This window comes from Dermacentor variabilis, chromosome 2 (genome assembly GCF_050947875.1).
Source record: "Dermacentor variabilis isolate Ectoservices chromosome 2, ASM5094787v1, whole genome shotgun sequence".
In the NCBI taxonomy this organism is placed as follows: Eukaryota; Metazoa; Arthropoda; class Arachnida; order Ixodida; family Ixodidae; genus Dermacentor; species Dermacentor variabilis.
Genome location: NC_134569.1, coordinates 90991125 through 91008327, shown reverse-complemented (window position 1 = coordinate 91008327; position 17203 = coordinate 90991125). Strand labels below are relative to the sequence as shown.

Sequence of the window (17203 nt, the reverse complement as noted above, 5' to 3'; positions counted from 1 at the left end):
GCATACATATCTGCACCTCACGACAATCGGTGAGACACACTGGGCTGAGCAACGGGTGAAGTCGAAACACATCTGCAGCCTCAATCATCAGGAAATTTCAAATAGATATCATTATGAGGAGAAACTATATATAGAGGTTACATTTACACTGCAAGCTGCAAAACGCTGCAGCAATGGTACGACTAAAGTGTGCACACAAGAGATTGGCACACTGTTGTACTCATCCAAGCACCAACCACCAAATCGTCAGCATGTCACAAATCGCAGCAACCCCTGAGAATATTATTGCAATAAAGTTCAACACAGCAAAATTCTCTAAACAAATCCTCTGCTTTGTTGAGGTTGTAAAAAATGGTGATTGATTTTACCATCAAAACTCGTTTTTTCCAGACTGTTGGATTATTCAGACACTTTTGAGGCAGCGCCCATGTCCGAACAATAGGTCAGCAACTCGCCTAAAGTCGGAAAACGTAATGCGTTCAATACTGGCAAGCAGAGAGAGAGCTTCTGTACTGGCCACGAATTCAGCGAGCAGTCACTTATTCAAGAAATGGTTAATGTATTCTTTGGAAAGGGCGAATAGTACCAGATGAGTTCACGGAAGCTACAGAAACTTCCTTTCACCAGATGAAAACTTTGAGTTCAGGAAAGCAGCATTGTTGATCAATGTTTTGCTGGCTCTTGGGTCAATCCGGCTGATTTTCAGGTCTTCTTCACGACTGAACTCCCGCCGTTCTTTAACTTCATTCTGAAATGACACGGAAGGAGACAGTGTTCATACCCTTTCCAATGCAGGCAAAAAGTCGCCTCCCTCCCAACAGGCACATTCACACGACAAAACATACTAATATTGCATATACAATGCTCGGCATTTTAATGCAGTGCAGAAGACACTACTGATGACAAAATCTGTTACACAAACTCTCTTGTAATCTGAGCAGTTTGAGGACAAGTTTTGTTCTTGAATAAAATAATGTCTTAAAATGAACTGCTCATGGGAACAACAGTTCACAATGGACTGTAGCAAATTGTGGCAAGGAGTGCTTGCTTTTGTTTCTTGCAATAAACAAGACACAAACACTTAATAATTTGCCTCAATAATTTCTCATCCTTCAGATATTTGCATATGGTTGCACTGGTGCGAAGTAATGAAAGGGTATCAGTGGCGTAGCCAGAAACATCGTAGGGGGTGGGGCTCCCGTCGCAGCTCGGCCTCCTCCATATAGAATTTGTCGAGGGATCAAATACATGAATAATGACTGCACTGCCATTGCCAAAGATCCTGCAAATGAATCCTTGAACGCTATGCACTGTCAAAACAAGTAAAATATGTATTTTTTCATAAAAGAATGTACTCGTATGTCTCAAAAATTGTGCCCGAAATAACCGATATCAATGCTTCCCCATTTTGTCTAATAAATAAGTAAAGGAAATATCACACGAACTTTAGAACTATATCAGTTTGAAACCAGCAAAGCAGTGCATGTCGCTGACATGAGAAATGTAAAGGCCATGAATCGAACAAGTTGAGGACAAATATTTTAATGATACCTTGTCATTCAAGAACTTCGTTTGCATCTTTGTACGTGTGTAACAACCTGGAAAAATTTCTAAATGCGGTCCTTTGTTACAATGTATTGCGCAAGAGCACCTGTCATTGGTCGTATTGCACCGAAATTATAGTCGCAACAGAGAGCACATATCAAAAGCAAGAGTTCAGCAAAATATACGATGGCGACTCACCGACTAACGAGTTCCGTGATTCCTATCTCATAACACTCCTTGAGCTGCTGCTTCGAAAATTCTGTAACTGACTCCTGAAGAGTGCATATAGTTGCTACCACAATAATTTAATAAGAGTACCCGGCAACTGAAGTGTTTCGTGGCCCATTACTTTCCACAAAAGAAGGAGTACCAAAATCGAACGTTCACCATGCAACAATTTGTGGCACTGCAACAATGTCTTTCTTATTTTCTTTTGTGGGGCAGGGGCACGAAAATAAAAGCCACAAAGAAAAGCATGTTGGCCACAATCGAATGCCTACTTTGGGCACCTAATATGGATACCGAAGGAATATTGAAGAAACCGTGAGACGCTTGGCCCACACAGAACCACATGCATACTGCTCGGTAGCCTAAACTGGCGAGACAATATCTTCTGAAGAGAGTGCACTCAAGCGAACGCGCTGCAACCCGTCGAGTCCCCGCATTGATGGCGGCAAGCGACCATTGTTTCTTTTTCTCGTCTGCTAGCCAGAAAGCGCCTAAAACTCTGCCAGGCGAAAATCCACTCGGCCAGAAAAAAACGAAAGGTGCATTGAAGTGCGCTGCGGGGTGGTTGGGGCAACATGAGAAAAGTACATGCGCTCTGGCTGGCTCGGGCAGCCCGCGGGTAGCGAGTGAAAAAAAATTGAAGAGGCTTAATGTGTCCTCGCGAATAAAAGTCAAAGTAGAAAACTAAATAAGAACGTAGTTAGCTTTGCTGGCTTTAGTGTCTTGATATGGATGCTTTGGCACAGGTGAAAAAAAATGCTGATATTCTTTTCTGTGACACGACGGCACAGATGATCAACCACAATGCTTCGTCTTATCAGACTTCGCTGCATGCTTTGTCAACTTGTCTGATAGTGTGCTGATTTGGTTTGTCCCATATAGTCTGACGTACGACTTTAGAAAAGCCAATGCACCTTTGGCGTCAAATGTTTATAAGGACATTAAAGCCACAAAGTTCCGGAATTGAAAACCTAAAGCACGACTTTGGAAATGACAATGCACCTTTCGCATCAAAAGTTTCTGAGAACTTTATACCCATCAAGTTTCGTAATTGAAATCCATGAGCTCCGTAGATTTCACAGCCTCCACAAGATGCCGCGACGTGCCCACTAGTCATCAAAACGCCCTTGAAACGTTGTGCTCAGATGGGGCTCCTTGCATTATGTAACTTCAGGTGCATGGGTGCTACCACAAAATCAAGCCAGAGTTCACAATGTTTGCACTGAAATGTCTTTTCGAGCGTGAAAAAGACATTCTAGACAAAATCCAGTGTGATTTCCGGCGCCGGGGGTTGTTTTAGTCTGCGGTGCATGACAGCATGAAAAAATTTCAGGGGTTGATTGACCTCCCTGCCGTTCTTCACGCTGCTTTCTCTCTCTCCTGTGAATGCAGCTCTCAAATCACACACCTCGCGACAGATAGTGGCTGCTGAAGCAGAGCAACATCTGATAAACGTGAGTAGCGGCACTAGTACTAAATGGGAAACCCTCTTGCCATCGTGGTCCATATAAAGTCCAACTGCAATAAGATTTTATCGCACTTGCATGGCCTGTGTGCTGTAGGTATGATAAGGGTAAGATGGTGGCCTGGTGCATCCTGCCTTTCTGTTAGCCCAATGGAGCAGGCGGGACAGGCGCGCGATAACATGATCAAGCTTGCACGACCGTGGCTATGCATGGCTATTAGTGCAGCTAAGTGCATATAATGACCGCGCACTTTGTCCTGGAGGTAATATGGTAAATGGAGGTACCGCCAATGTGAAGATCTTGTCGACAAGGCATGAAACAGCATTTTTAGTCGCAGACTCTCAAATTCAACAAAATGGAAATATCTTTTAGTCATTGAAATGAAGTTTTTTCCTACTGCTTAATAATACAGAAATTCTTATGACCCTGTTACATCTCAACACAGCCAAGTGCATTAATTAGATGTTTGCCACGAGGCAACCCCGCCCATCCATCAGCGTCTATTTAGAAGTCAATGCAGCATTGACACCGACTGTTGACGGGTCCACAAAAGGCCCTACTACTATTTGACAGCCTGAACTAATGATGGAAGAGGGCAAACACAGAATGCTACCGTGGGAACGGCTTCAACCTTGGATTCCCAGGTTGCTATCCTGTTCCCTATTCCATACCATCGAAGGTGGGGGTGCATTGGAAGTGGGAGTGCTGCGGAACGATGTGATATCATGGGCGTGGTATTGCAACCGATCCGACGATTGTGATTGGCTGCGATACAGTCATAAGATTCACTAGTTGAGTTGCCTAGGAAAAATGATGATATAAAACACGGATACTTTTTATGTAGTGGGGCCGTGTCCTGATGTGAACTCCGGCGTTTAACATGCTCCTGCATGGAGTGGGTTTCCGTAACTGGAGCCATGTAATTAAGGTAAAACAAACCCTTTTTCCTTCATTCCTACTACTGGACATATTTGTCGATGGGCTTGGCGGACTGTTTGCTCTAATGCCACCTTGATCCACATCAACCCCTACTGTGTAAAAAAGATCCGTCAGCAACTGTACTTATTTTCATAAAAGGTAGAATATCAGTACAACAAAATTCCCATTACTGAAGTAAAGTATTGATTTTGCCAAGTTTGTTAATGAAGGTTTAACTGCATTTGAAGTTTCTGCAATATATTTGCAGGCCTGAACCATTGTTAAAAAGAATGACAACCATTCCACTCTGTGAAGATGGAATGGCAGCGAAAGCTGACGACAGCCAAGGCTCTCAAACGAAAAGCACAGTGCTTTTGTTGCCATTCCATCTTCACAGAGTGGAATGGTTGCCCTGGCTCGCAATTGTTGTTTTTGTTCAGCAAGGCGGGAACGTTCTTCGTCAGTGGTTGTTTCGTGCTGGCGCGTTTTACATTATCGTTGCTGTTCCGTCCGGTGCTCCTCGTATGCATGTTGTTCTTTGGGTGTATGAACTATACATGTCTGCCCAATCGATAATGCAGCTGTTTTTAACATAGATACCTCTCCTGCTTATATACTGTGATAACCTTGACGTCATGCTGTTTTTCACAGCGAGCGTTCTAATTTGTTCCGCATTTTGACATCTGCACCACTGCACTGTACCCGTACGTGATCACACACAAAGAAAACAATGAAACTCATTGTGTATGTGTTTGTTAGAAATCGCTAAGTTTTTTTCTGTTGCCGGATGCCGAAAAAACTACAGAAGGTTAGTCACATACAGTTTTCGCTGTAAAATATGTGCAAGAACCTGTTCAGGTACTACAGCACCTGTATCTGTGATAAAGAAAATAGCGCATCACATATTGGGAGCAAGAAGACTGGTAAGAATGCTAGGCGATTTGATGTGACATTAACACTCCGAATTCTGTCTTGACATGTAATTTTACTGCTGATAGTATAATCGTGTGATTTGTGAGCTTTATTTCTTTCAGGAAGAGCCAAAAAAGCGGCCAGGATGTCTTTCATTTTGTCTCTAGAGGCAACATTAACTTTCATAGCTACCAATTAACTAACCTTGGCTAGTCATTACGGCCATCAGTCAGATAAAGACCAGAAAATGCCAAAGGTACATGCAAGCAGCCATTTTCTATGCAACCAAATTGATGCATTTTTCAATTTCATATTCTTTAAAAGAATACTAAATGAAATGTTTAAGCCAGTGTAGATTATTAGCAATTACCTCTAAAATTGCAAATAGGCCACTTCTGCCGAGAGAATTTTGATGAGCTGAAGAATGGCGAAGGAATGATAGACTGGCAGTGACACCACCTTTGAATTCCTAAAAAGTTCCTGATTGATGGCACAGGTAGTGGAAATTGACATTCAAAGGTTCCAGCTAGGACTGGCCAATTTAACTACAAATTAGTAGTTACTTACGTTATTATAAGTTAGTACTCAATATAGTCCCTCTACAACAAGAGGACTTTAAGGGCCCCGCGACGCTTCCGTGAAAGCTTGTTGGGCAGCACCGATAGCAGCATCACAATGCAGCGATTTTGTGCACTTGGTGCGAATGACATGACCTCAGTGAGTCGCATTATGATCATTGGTTTAAAATGTAACATGCAATTTAAGTTCCTACAATATTGACAATATTGCGAAAAAACTATGGCATTACATTTTCCAACCATCTTAAGTATTGCCTGATTATTACACAGCCAGCGGTAGGGTGTTTGAACCACGGGAATGATGTAACAACATGCCAAGCTCATGGTACGTCAACAGTCACCTCGCAGAATCTGTTATAACCATATAAGTGGCGCCATGGCTTCCGAGGTCTGACTGCGCACTGCCCGATCACAGAGGCCATGGGAACACCATCAACAGGCTGAGCATGCATGGCAACCATGGAATGCCAACTTCCTTTATATAACATTGACTCCTTGCGACTATTGAGCCCCTCTACGTCATGGGAGAATGAAATGTGGCATCTGGAGTTGTGAAAATTTGAGTTTAGGATTACTCTCAGTCTGCATGTACTATATTAAATCTCAATGACCGATAACTTGGGGCTGTATGTACATATTAGTTACCATAATTGATTTGGCTGTTAGTTCATTGACATGCTAAGAAAAGTCCAAAAGCAAAAATTGTGGCCTTAAAAATAAGGGTAGTGCGGTGTCTTTAAAGAGTCCCTGAATTGGTTTAGACAAATTTTGTAGATGCGTAGGGTACAGCTACATGAAAACATTAGTGTCTCATGTTAAGAGAGCTATGGACGATTACAAGTTACCCTCCTCCCTAGCCATGCTTTTTCTCCTCGACTCATTTGCCGAATGACTGGGGATAAGCTCCGCCTTCACTGGCTCTCCGTCATCATGCGACGCTGCGGCATTCTACTTCTGGTTGTCTTGAAGTCGGTGAGCGAAGCCTCTATGACCTCTCCGCTCGCCACCTGGCGGTCAATCTCCTGCAAGAGCTACCCAAGGAGTGTGCATTGCAAACATTCTGTCGCAGCGGTGAGTGTCCAGTATTTTAATAACTGCACGCAAGCTGGACGTTTTAATGGATGGGCGGAGGCGTAAGCTAAAGCTCCGACATACTATTACCACTGTGATAAAGAGGCTTTAGCGTAAACGTGAGCGGCCTGAGCGGCCCACACAATGCGGCCACCTGGTGGCGCAGAGCTTCACCAGCCAAACGCAGGGCTACTACTGCTGTACCCAAGCGTAAAACATTTTACACATTTAAAAATAAAATGTGTTCATGATTATGTTCCTACTGAAAATTCTCACCAGTAGCAAAGAAGAATATACTTGGTTACTGCTATATTAGCTCTGTGTTTGTCTGGTTGAGCTCCGTGCCACCAGGTGGCTGCATCATGCAGGCCGTTCACGTTTTCACCTCCGCTCATCCGCTAAAATGCCCAGTCTGTTTGCTCTTGTGTTTACCCTAATACCGGAAATGTTCGAACACTATTGTGGTAATAATCCTCCAGCATGAGGCGACAGCCGCAAACATGCAGAGGCTGGCACCGATAGGATTCCAACAACCCGATGCATTGCAGCCACTCCGTTTGCATGTTGCCTTGCAGTTGGGCATGATGTTACAGCTTGACATGTCGCCGATCGGTAGGCTTGCAGCCCACAATGTAACAAGGGCAATCCATGGTGCTCGCGAAAAGAAAGCTTGAGACCAACGCTGGTCGCGCAGCTCACGTCAACCTGGAGAATGTTTTAACACGAGCAGACTATACTTGCTGTGCCGCAAGTGTTTAAGTGTAGTGATAAATTGTCATTGTGTATTCTCTTTCCATTATATTTTTTATAGAAACAAATTAAACAGCAATCCAATTACAGTCTATGCTCGTTACAATGGACCCGCGTACAACAGACTTTCGGATATAAGGGACCATATTGCAGCCTTAGTTTGTTCTACCTATTTTATTAATGCAACGAAGTTCACTTTTAATAGACCGCACTACATCACACAATCGGCTACAGCAGACAAAATTAGCCGAAATTTTTTTTCAAAATCGGGCGTATAAAACATACTTTTGCCATGGCGACACGGCAAACTCGACAACTGACGGTCGTGGCTCAATACCATGCACGCGAGGAGAAAGGTGGGGCGGAAACGCACCGCCTTCCGTCCCTCGAGAGAGAGGGCTACTGCTTAGGGTGCGGCCGCCTTATCTTGCAAGCGATATGCCATATGGACAAAGTGCTCGTCCACGCATGCGCCGTATTTTGAAAGCAATCTGTGATATGAACAAAGTGCGCGCCCATGCGAGCCTCATCTTCAAAGCAATCTACAATGTGGACAACGTGCGCCCAGTGCCGGTAGCTTCGGATGTGCTGTGCTTTGGACATTTAGTTCGCGTTGAAGCGACAGACAGCACAAAGGTAAGTTCGCTTGCTGCTGGTGCCGTGCTTATCTTGCTTAATTTGCTATCGCAATCAATGCGTCACCTTTCAGGGGAAAGTGCGACTTTTTTGTTAGTTTTTTTTTTTTACTTCAGTTTGTCACTTACTCTTCTGAATAAAGTTGTTAGACATTGCGACGAAAGTTTCAGAAGTGAAGCGTTTCAAATATTACGGACTTTAGATATAACGCACGTTTTTTGTCGGATAATCAGGGTTCTTTGCAATGAGAGTCGCCTGTATTACGAACATTTGTTCACCATTAAGTTGGAAAAATTATCGATGACATGACCTGGGTAGCCAACTGGATAGTTCATGTAACTCGCATAAATTGGGCTAACTATGTGGGGGTGGCTGAAAACTCAGGGGAGTGGCACCATTGAAATCAATAGCGATGCACAATTTCAGAACCTTATAATAAATTATGGGCTTTACGCGCAGTGCTAAAATGCATCAATTAATGATCAGAAGTACTTAACCTAACGACTCAGTATGCTTGTACAAAATTGTCAAAATCATTTCAGGGTCCTTCTAAGTTCCCCTATGGCTTATGTTGAATTCCAATGGCGGAGTCGAAGCAAGTTTTTCTGCTCGTTTCGGAGCAAGTTTGTTCCAATGACAGAGTGAGGGCAGGAATAACGTGTTCCAATGAGACAGTCGGAGGGGATTCAGAGCGGGAGTCACTTCGTGGAGCAGAAAAAGATGCTCCGCCAAAGTCGGCGGATTGTACCGGAACTCTGCGTGATGCGTTTCCTTTACCACATTTGCCTGCTGGGAGGCACCACCGGTCACGACTCGCGAGGAAGCAAAAGCTGCTGCCCGCTTGGCGAGATATCCATTCCGCACTTTTAAAAAACAACAGGTGAACGGCGCTGAAGAGACAAGTGATCGGTGCGGCAGTGCTGGGAGCAAACAGCAAAAGGAAATGACAACATGCAAGGTATCCTGGGTAACTCGGTGATAGAACTTCCGCTTCCGCCTTGCTCTGGCGGCGCAGGTTGTGTTCCACTCGCAGATCTGGAGGCGTTGCTCTATGCCAGAGTCGAGTGCTCGCTCGCGGAGTCCGTCGGCTGCTCCGACTCCGCCATTGGAATTCAACATTAGCTTCAACAACTGTTGACCACTCCAGCACCTTGTAAATGTAGTTTGGCCATACCTTTTTTTCCTCTTTCTTCTTTTTCCTGTGCATATCGAGAAGTGACTCTGCCCTCTTTTCCTTCTGCAGAGCCAAGAAAAGAAAGTAATCATTAGACAGCAAATTTTTGGTTTGACAAAATGCAAAGTAGATACGCACATTGTATTGCTTCAGCTGTTCCTCAAGCTCCATTTCTTGGTGGTGTCGCTTCTGATGGCGCGAGGTCTCAGCTCTATCTTCATCTTTTTTCGACTTTTTCTGCTGATTAACAAAATAAAAAAGTTGTTGACACAAACATGTGTAGACATCAAATACATTTTCAACCCAATGCACAAGCAACAGATATCCATAACATAATGGGAAAGCAACTGGGAACAGTAGACAAGTGGACAACATAATACGAATCCCCAAGTGTATTTTGCTTTGTGCCTTTGCTACAAGTATATCTATTCTAGACAGGCAAAAATGTGCAGAATCAATTTTCCTGTTCCAGCTTTTCATACCGTGCCGATTCTCAAACGAATTGTTGCTGAGGGCCACTGTGCACAGAGGAAAAAATATTTTCATATGTTCTAGTCAAAACTGCCCAAAAATATGTCTACAATATCTAGCATACTCTACATAGCTACAGCACAGAAAATCACAACCGAAGGCCACATTGCACTTTCACAATTTTCCTCTCAACATTGCTACTGATGCATAATTGTGCGATGTCACAGACTTTGTGCATATCTTTTTTTCCTTTGAGAATAGCCTAATAAGTGGTCAAGATACATCTCATCTTTAAAGGCAACATTAGTTTTTATAAATGCCAACCAACTAGCCTTGACCAGTCATTTCCAAATAATAATATCTTGAAGACCTCCTTTGGGGACTTGCTGGTACCGCAATCTGTCTTTTGTGTAATTGTATGCATCTTCCTTTGGCATGAAAAATCTCTGGTATCTACAGAAGCAACTTGTGCACAAAATTTTTAGTGAGTTGTTTTATTCCTGCTGTTATTTCTGCCCTTAATTTTTGGGTCATATTTTGCTGCCCCACTGCTATCAGCAGGCTTGTCTACTTAGCAGCATGGATGAGGTGATTACAAAACAATGCGAGTCAGAAAACAACAAAGAATTGCTTTAAAATACAGTCCCTGTTCAATATCTCAGTTGTGTAATCTACTGAACTACTGCTTGACAATATCTCCTTCTGGCATCCCTTAAGTACTCACATAGCTATGAACTAAACGCAGCCCAAGGCAAGGTGTCCGAGCTGCACAGAAACACAGCAGAAGTTTCTTTGGAGTTTCTTGTTCCCAAAATATAACTAGCAACTGCATGCTTTCAAAATAATAATTTGAAGCTCACACTCACAACAGAAGAGGAGTGAGAATGTGCTCATGTTAACACTTGCTAATTTACAACATACGACCTAGCGCCCTGTTAGAGGGAACTTTTTGTTCATGTGAAGTTGGGAAGCACCTATCTTTGTAGCAGATGACTTACAGTAGGTGGCATTTGGTGTTCTCTACGAGGATTGATGGCACAAGAGAATAAAGCACAGAGAGTGGCATACAAGATGAAATTGACCTTGTGTAAAATTGCAAAAGTGTCTTTTCCTGGTTTTCCATATGGGATATAAGATTATTTATTTATTTATTTATGATACCCTCAGCACCGGAGATATTAAAGGCCATTATACAATGTTACTAGATGCTTTGAGAAACGTATTATCATTTATATCATTATTAATCATTATCATTAATATCATTATCATTAATAGCAACAGCTGCCGGAAGGTGGTTACATTTTCCAGATGTGCAAGAAAGAGAAAAAAAAAAGTTTTTGTATGACATTATTGATTTCCTACCTTATGAGGACACACTCAATCTGGGAAAAGGGCAAAAGTTATATGATATAGGAGCTCCGCAGTTATGACAATTATACCATTTCACAGGGAATGCTCGGATGCTCATAGCATCCATTTAACCACCTGCACAATATGGTGGCACTTCTTCAGTTGACAGATCTGGAGCACCCCCTAGAATTGTTCCTGCTGAAAGTGCACAACACAAATGAAAAAGAAGTTTTATTTAAGGATGAAAACAATGATTACATACCGGCACCATGTTTTAATGTTCCACTATTTTCATCCCTCTAGCACACCACCCAAGCACTGCACAGCAGCCATCATAGCTGTACCCGTTGCTGTTGCTCAGTGATTAACAGTCACTTGCCGAGCATGTAGTCACAGGTTAAATTTGCAGTTATGCCAATGCCACACCGTCGGATTTATGTGCACATTAAGAAACCTTTTGTTGGCATAAAATAGCCTGATAACAATGGATGCTATTTAAATGCATCAGCAGACTGCAGCATTTTCTCTTGCTCTGAACATATTTGCTGCAACAGCAGCAGGCTCTCACGACAGACACTTTTATACTTAACTAGGGTCTGAACAGCAAACAAGTCACACCTCTGCCTTTCTGACTTTGTCTGCAGGTGTGTCTGTCCAAGCGGAGCGGTCAGCTGTCGGGTCTTCCATGTTCTTCCGAAATGTCCTAGACCCCAGGCCAATTCGAAGACCCAAGTTGTCTGGCAATGCTGTCATCCACTCTTCTCGGCGGGGTTCGGTTTCCAAATCCTTAATTATCAAGAAAGAAGCGTGTTATAATACTGACGCAGCACTTTTGTTTACTTAGCGATTCAGACTTGTTTTAAAAGTAAATTCCCGAAAAGTGCACTTTTTTTTTATTGTAGCATGCACCTGAATCATTACATTTGAAGTAAACCAACTCAAACTCTTATACAACCCTAGTAAATTAAAAATGAACAGTACACTCCTCGTATTCGTCGCATATCATCGTATCACATTATGCACTCTGTACAAGTTGCAATGACACACAAATCTCCTAAACAATGTGACGCATGAAGGGCGCACCTTTCCCTCGAGTCGCCTTTTCATTTTGGTCGCTCTACGGTCAAAATCCCTCGCAGCAGTGTCGTCTGTGTAGTCATCCCCAATAGCCTCAGATGGCATCGGGCCGATAACGTCGCCTGAATCGTCACTGTCGCTGTCAACAGCGTCCTGTTGAGAAGTCACTGAAAAACCAGGCGGCAAAACGGGTCCGATGATGCCTGGTTTAGGTGATGTGTCTGTGAACCCCGGCGGCAAACGTGGCCCGTACAAGTCCTGCGCACTTTCGCTACAAGGCGCCGGGGCTTCGACGTCCTGCCCAGACAGTTTTAAGCCAGGCGGGAGCACCGGTCCAATGACGGTGGTTGTTGATTCGCTGCTTTCTCCAGCATCTTCGCTACCGGCAGATGCGGTTTTGAAACCTTTAAGAAAAAAATGATTAGGACAAACCTCGACTTGGGAATCAAGTGTTGAACATTCGCGCTTGGAGTGCTACATCTCACGAACGCGCTTATTTTTCAAGTGTTTTGTTTTCGATCTCACCTTTTGGGAGCCGCGGCCCGTAAGCAGACATGACACTGAGAATCTAGATGGCACAGGCGAAGGACTATTGCTTTCTACGGCCCAGAGGAGCCTTCTTAACGAACATTGCAGTTGGGCTTTGCACCTGGAACAGAAACAAACGCATAAACCATGTGGCATGGCACAAAGCGGGCGCAAGGCCTGAAACAACACCGCGGTATCTTAAGGCTGTTTTGTGTTCCGATCATTAAGGACACCGTGATTACTACAGGTATTTGCTTCTGCAAGAAACAATGATCAACGTCATGAGCAAATTGCGAGCAAAGCATGCTACGCACACCTAGCGCTGATCACACTTGCCCACCATGCAATTGCCTCAGTACAGCACCCTCAAATGTCTCAACTCGCGCATATCAAGAACTTGTGGACCGCTGTTGCAAGTCCGCGCGCTTGTGAAGGTGTGTACATGGTGTGAGGTATGAAGCTATAAACTTCAGAGGTCCAGCAGTAACCGAAGTAATGAAAGAATTTCCGCTTCCTTCGTACGTCATCAAATGCCGGTATCCGGTGCATGTTGGGTAATTGGTGGCGAATGATGGTGCCGCTGTGGTGACTCTGTGTCTGCTACATTTTGGTATTTGTGGGTTAATAAATTCGGTATCTTGAGTGGCTGGCGTGAGGGACTACGCTGAAGAATTTCCTCGCTTCAACATAATGGGTGAAGAACGAGATCTCGACAAAGGTGTGTAACTCGCGCTTTCATCCCTTAAGCCTACTGGGCTACGCGTTTTGGCTTTCATTACAGCTTTCTGTGGTTATCGGCACTATTACTAATTGACCGTTGTTTACATCACTTGTAACGGTAATGCCCAAGTTTGTGTGCCTGTTCAGCTGAAACTTTTCCTGCTGTGTGGATCCTGCTGTTGTTGCAGCGCCGCGATAGGGTCATTCGCTCTGTGCGGTGTTTTCCTCAACAAAAAATTAATTTTTTTTTGAATGGTCATTTGTTGTGACTTGTAATTATAATCTACTTTGATACTGGCAGCATCGGGACTTCAGCACCTGTTCACTATTTAACTGTGGAAAGAAGCCAAGGCTACACTCGCTATGCTCTGGTTTGGCGGTAAATCAACGAATGTAGATGTAACTCATGGTGCCTCCATAATAGCGGTCGGTAACACAGTGCAGCTTTGCTGAAAGCACAAGAAGGCTGTTTTGAGCGTTAGCGTCACATTGCAATTATACTTTCGTGCAAGACAGTGTCAGTGCACTTGCGTGGTGAGGGCTGGACAAAAAATTCTAGCACAATATTTTATTGATGTATTTTTGTGCTTGAAATTTCTGTTCGTTTGTCAAAGATCAGCAGCCGTAAATTGCATGCGTATAGATAAGTATATTTGACATAGGCGCTCCAAATGTGTTCTCTGTATGCGTAACAGGACAAATTTGTAAGTACATGCCACCAGTAAAAAAATTAAACGATTATTAACACACAGGTAAACTCTCGGCATTCTTGTGTGCATTCCTTACCCAAGGGGGCCTCATAACTTCCCAGCTCTGGTACTTCTCGCATCAATCTGCAGCGAACCATTAAACTAAACAATTTACACTTACGTATGCACACAAAGCAGTTTTTTAAAAAGGTAAACTATTAAGACCGAAGTGTGAGTGTACAAAATGCATGCAACGGTGGAAGCCAACTTTAGAAGCATCTTATCTTTCTCTGGGCCAGACATAGTACCACTTGAAAAATATAGGGAAAGTTAAGTTGAGATAAGTTTTGGAGGTACTAGGGTGGTGGCCCAGAGCATGTAATCATAGCTGATCTTAAACAGGCATGAGAACTTGTATTATTTTACTGTATTTGTGGTAAGCTTTAAAGGAATGTGCTGTTTCTTGGAAGCTTTTTATTCTAAGTAGAAGGGAAGTGTGCAGGTCACTGATCTATTAACTGGAGTGTGCATGCTTTTCTGCTCTGGTGGTGCTTTCTTTCGGTCATTCGTTAGCAATACTAGTCCATCTTGCTATCAGCAACAACCAGCGAATGTAGCACCAATGTGCAGTAACTGGCATGCCGTGTATGCTGAAGTGACAGCATTCGCAGTGCTGGGGCAGAGTTGAGAATAGGTGTAAATTCAGGGTTGTCAGTCTTTAGAATACTTCAAGCAAGACTCGCTTCTGAGGTAATGCTGTACAGAAAGTGGAGTTTTCATCCGTGATATGCGAAGTACAAACACTTGCATGCAGAATTTTGTATAATTCCTGTTGAAGCTATGTTAGGCCTCATTTTTAAGACCTGCAGGAAAAAGTTCTTCCCCTTCCTACTGCACTGAATAAAATACACTATGCTCAAATTAATTTATGGTGTGTAGCTGGCTTTTAACAGGCTGCGCTTTGTGTTGCCCATTGGAACATACTCTGAGAATTGATATTGAGCTAAATGACTATTGTGGTTATAGAAAGCATATGCTTTAAGGAGGTATGGTAGGGTAAATGGTACATGTTAGCTTTAACATATTTTATAAAAGGCTGGATATATTCACATCAAATTTCACTCGCTTACAAAAGATGCTCTTGGGTACAACATGAGACACTTCGTTTGTGTCTAGATAGTTTGCCTTTCCTTTGGCCCACTCCCAATATTTCAGGCATGTCTAATTATTTAATGTACCATTTGTCTGCAACCACGCAAGGGAATGTGATATTACAGTGTTATTCTAAATACCCACACGTTACATCTGAACTAGAGAGATATCATATCCTCTTTGGACCCCTCAAAAAATATCACTGCATGTACTACATAGCCACATAAACCCATATGGGTTTCTTGCACTGTAATTTTTTCCAGCGGTATCATTCATATCATCAGAGATTTTTTTAGTTCAGAATACTTATGACTGGTTGTAGTACATGATATGATTAATAAAAATGGGGCCCCTCGGTTAATTGGCTTTCTTATTACATACCGAGGGTTTCGAATCCGGCAACATTGATGCCTTCAGGTAGCATGTGTGGGTTTATTGACCAATCGCCTTCAGCCAAAAAGATCACGTTCTCGTGACGCCTGCGGCAAAAAGGACGTTCCATGTCTGCCGCCAAGGTCTGTGAGTGGTGGCGCTGGCTAACACTCCCAGGGTTCTACTAGGACACATAAATACCCAAGAAAGTGGAAGGGGAAACGGCGCCGCGGTAGCTCAACTGGTAGAGCATCGCACGCGAAATACGAAGGTTATGGGTTCAGTTCCCACCTGCGGCAAGCTTTTTTTTCATCCACCTTAATTTCCACTAATTTATCGTTTCATTATTTCATTTATTAAGCATAAGTAACTTCCCCTATGTTGTCTTTGGTGTCAGTGTTGGCTTCTCATTATATGATTAATAAAAATGGGGCCCCTCGGTTTAATCGGCTTTCTTCTCGTTTATCTTCTAGGCAAGTAATACGGTTGAAACTCAAAACAGAGGTGACCACGACCGTAATGGTGGGAACAATAACAAAGACGAAGCACACTACAAGAGCACCACTAGTGGTACATCTGCTATAAAGGGAAATATTTTCAAGAATATATAATTTTGACGTAATAGTTCTGTGGAAACCCACAAGGAGGAGAGAAGTAATTAAGAGAAAGAGAGACATCCACACAATCGCAGCAGTTGCTACAGAGGAAACCCATTCGGGTTCTTTGAAAGAAAAGTCTCACAGTTGATGAAAAATTCGGCCCTGACTCGAACCCAGAACCACCACCTTTCCAGGGCAGCTGCTCTCCCATCTGAGCTAACCAGGCGGCAAGCAGACGGCAGGGCAAAGTCAAATTTGTCAACAATTCGAAGCAAAGGCAACAGTTTGACGAAATTGTTATTTTCTGCAAAGGACTATTACGTCAAACTCTTGCCTTTGCTTCGAGTTGTTGACAAATATGACTTCGCCCTGCCATCTGCTAGCCGCCTGGTTAGCTCTTATGGTAGATCGGCTGCCCCGGAAAGGCAGTGGTCCAAGGTTCGAGTCCCAGACAAGCACAAATTTTTCTTCAACTGCGAGGCTTTTCTTTCGAGGAACTCGTATGGGTTTCCTTTGTGACAATTGCTACAATTGGGTGGATGTCTCATTTTCTTTTAAATACTACATGCTTTTTCAGTACAAATCATTTACTTGCCGCACACAGACACAAGCAAAAAGATATGCCATAACGAAGAATACCGCGAACGACAACAGTAAACAAACGCCTTCGAACTCTGCCTGCCATTTTTAATCGCCAGGGCACGTGGCACGCTTCGGCGTGACATTTGAATTACTTTGAGCGGGCACTTGAGGTCGTGCTTCCGCAGGTTTGCTCTTCATAGTGCAGTCGATTTTTCTGTGCGAAAATTGAAAATTCAATTTTTTGGGAAGTTTACCCTACTATACCCCTTTAAAGGGTTCATCAGTTCGTGCTTTCTGCTAAGATGAAACAAGGGGCTATTTTATTCAGTTATCCTACTGCAGTGTGTGTTGTAAAAAAATAGCAACAAGAGTAATTTTTTTAAAA

The 17203-nt window shown here is 43.2% G+C and overlaps 2 protein-coding genes across 4 annotated transcripts in view; one reads left to right on the top strand and one right to left on the bottom strand.

The window, feature by feature from the left end:
• Positions 1-535: 535 nt before the first annotated feature.
• On the bottom strand, positions 536-13175 carry LOC142572284 (GPALPP motifs-containing protein 1). 3 transcript variants are annotated; one of them, XM_075681274.1, is made up of 7 exons: positions 13045-13175; positions 12702-12825; positions 12183-12580; positions 11718-11885; positions 9417-9518; positions 9279-9341; positions 536-748 (listed from the first exon to the last, which is right to left on the bottom strand). In XM_075681274.1, the coding sequence occupies exons 2-7, from the start codon at positions 12730-12732 to the stop codon at positions 605-607; spliced, it is 906 nt and encodes a 301-aa protein (XP_075537389.1). In that variant the 5' UTR covers positions 12733-12825; positions 13045-13175; the 3' UTR covers positions 536-604. The 3 variants fall into 3 exon arrangements, with proteins under 3 accessions (XP_075537389.1, XP_075537388.1, XP_075537390.1); XM_075681273.1 differs by having other exon boundaries at positions 13019-13159; XM_075681275.1 differs by having other exon boundaries at positions 9417-9515; positions 13019-13159.
• Positions 13176-13232: 57 nt separating this feature from the next.
• The window catches only part of U2af50 (U2 small nuclear riboprotein auxiliary factor 50), a 59018-nt gene continuing 55047 nt past the window's right edge, over positions 13233-17203 (top strand). Inside the window, exon 1 of the mRNA XM_075681271.1 lies at positions 13233-13422. Within this exon, the coding sequence (XP_075537386.1) occupies positions 13395-13422 (28 nt within the window). The 5' untranslated portion in view covers positions 13233-13394. The remainder of the gene's footprint in view (positions 13423-17203) is intronic.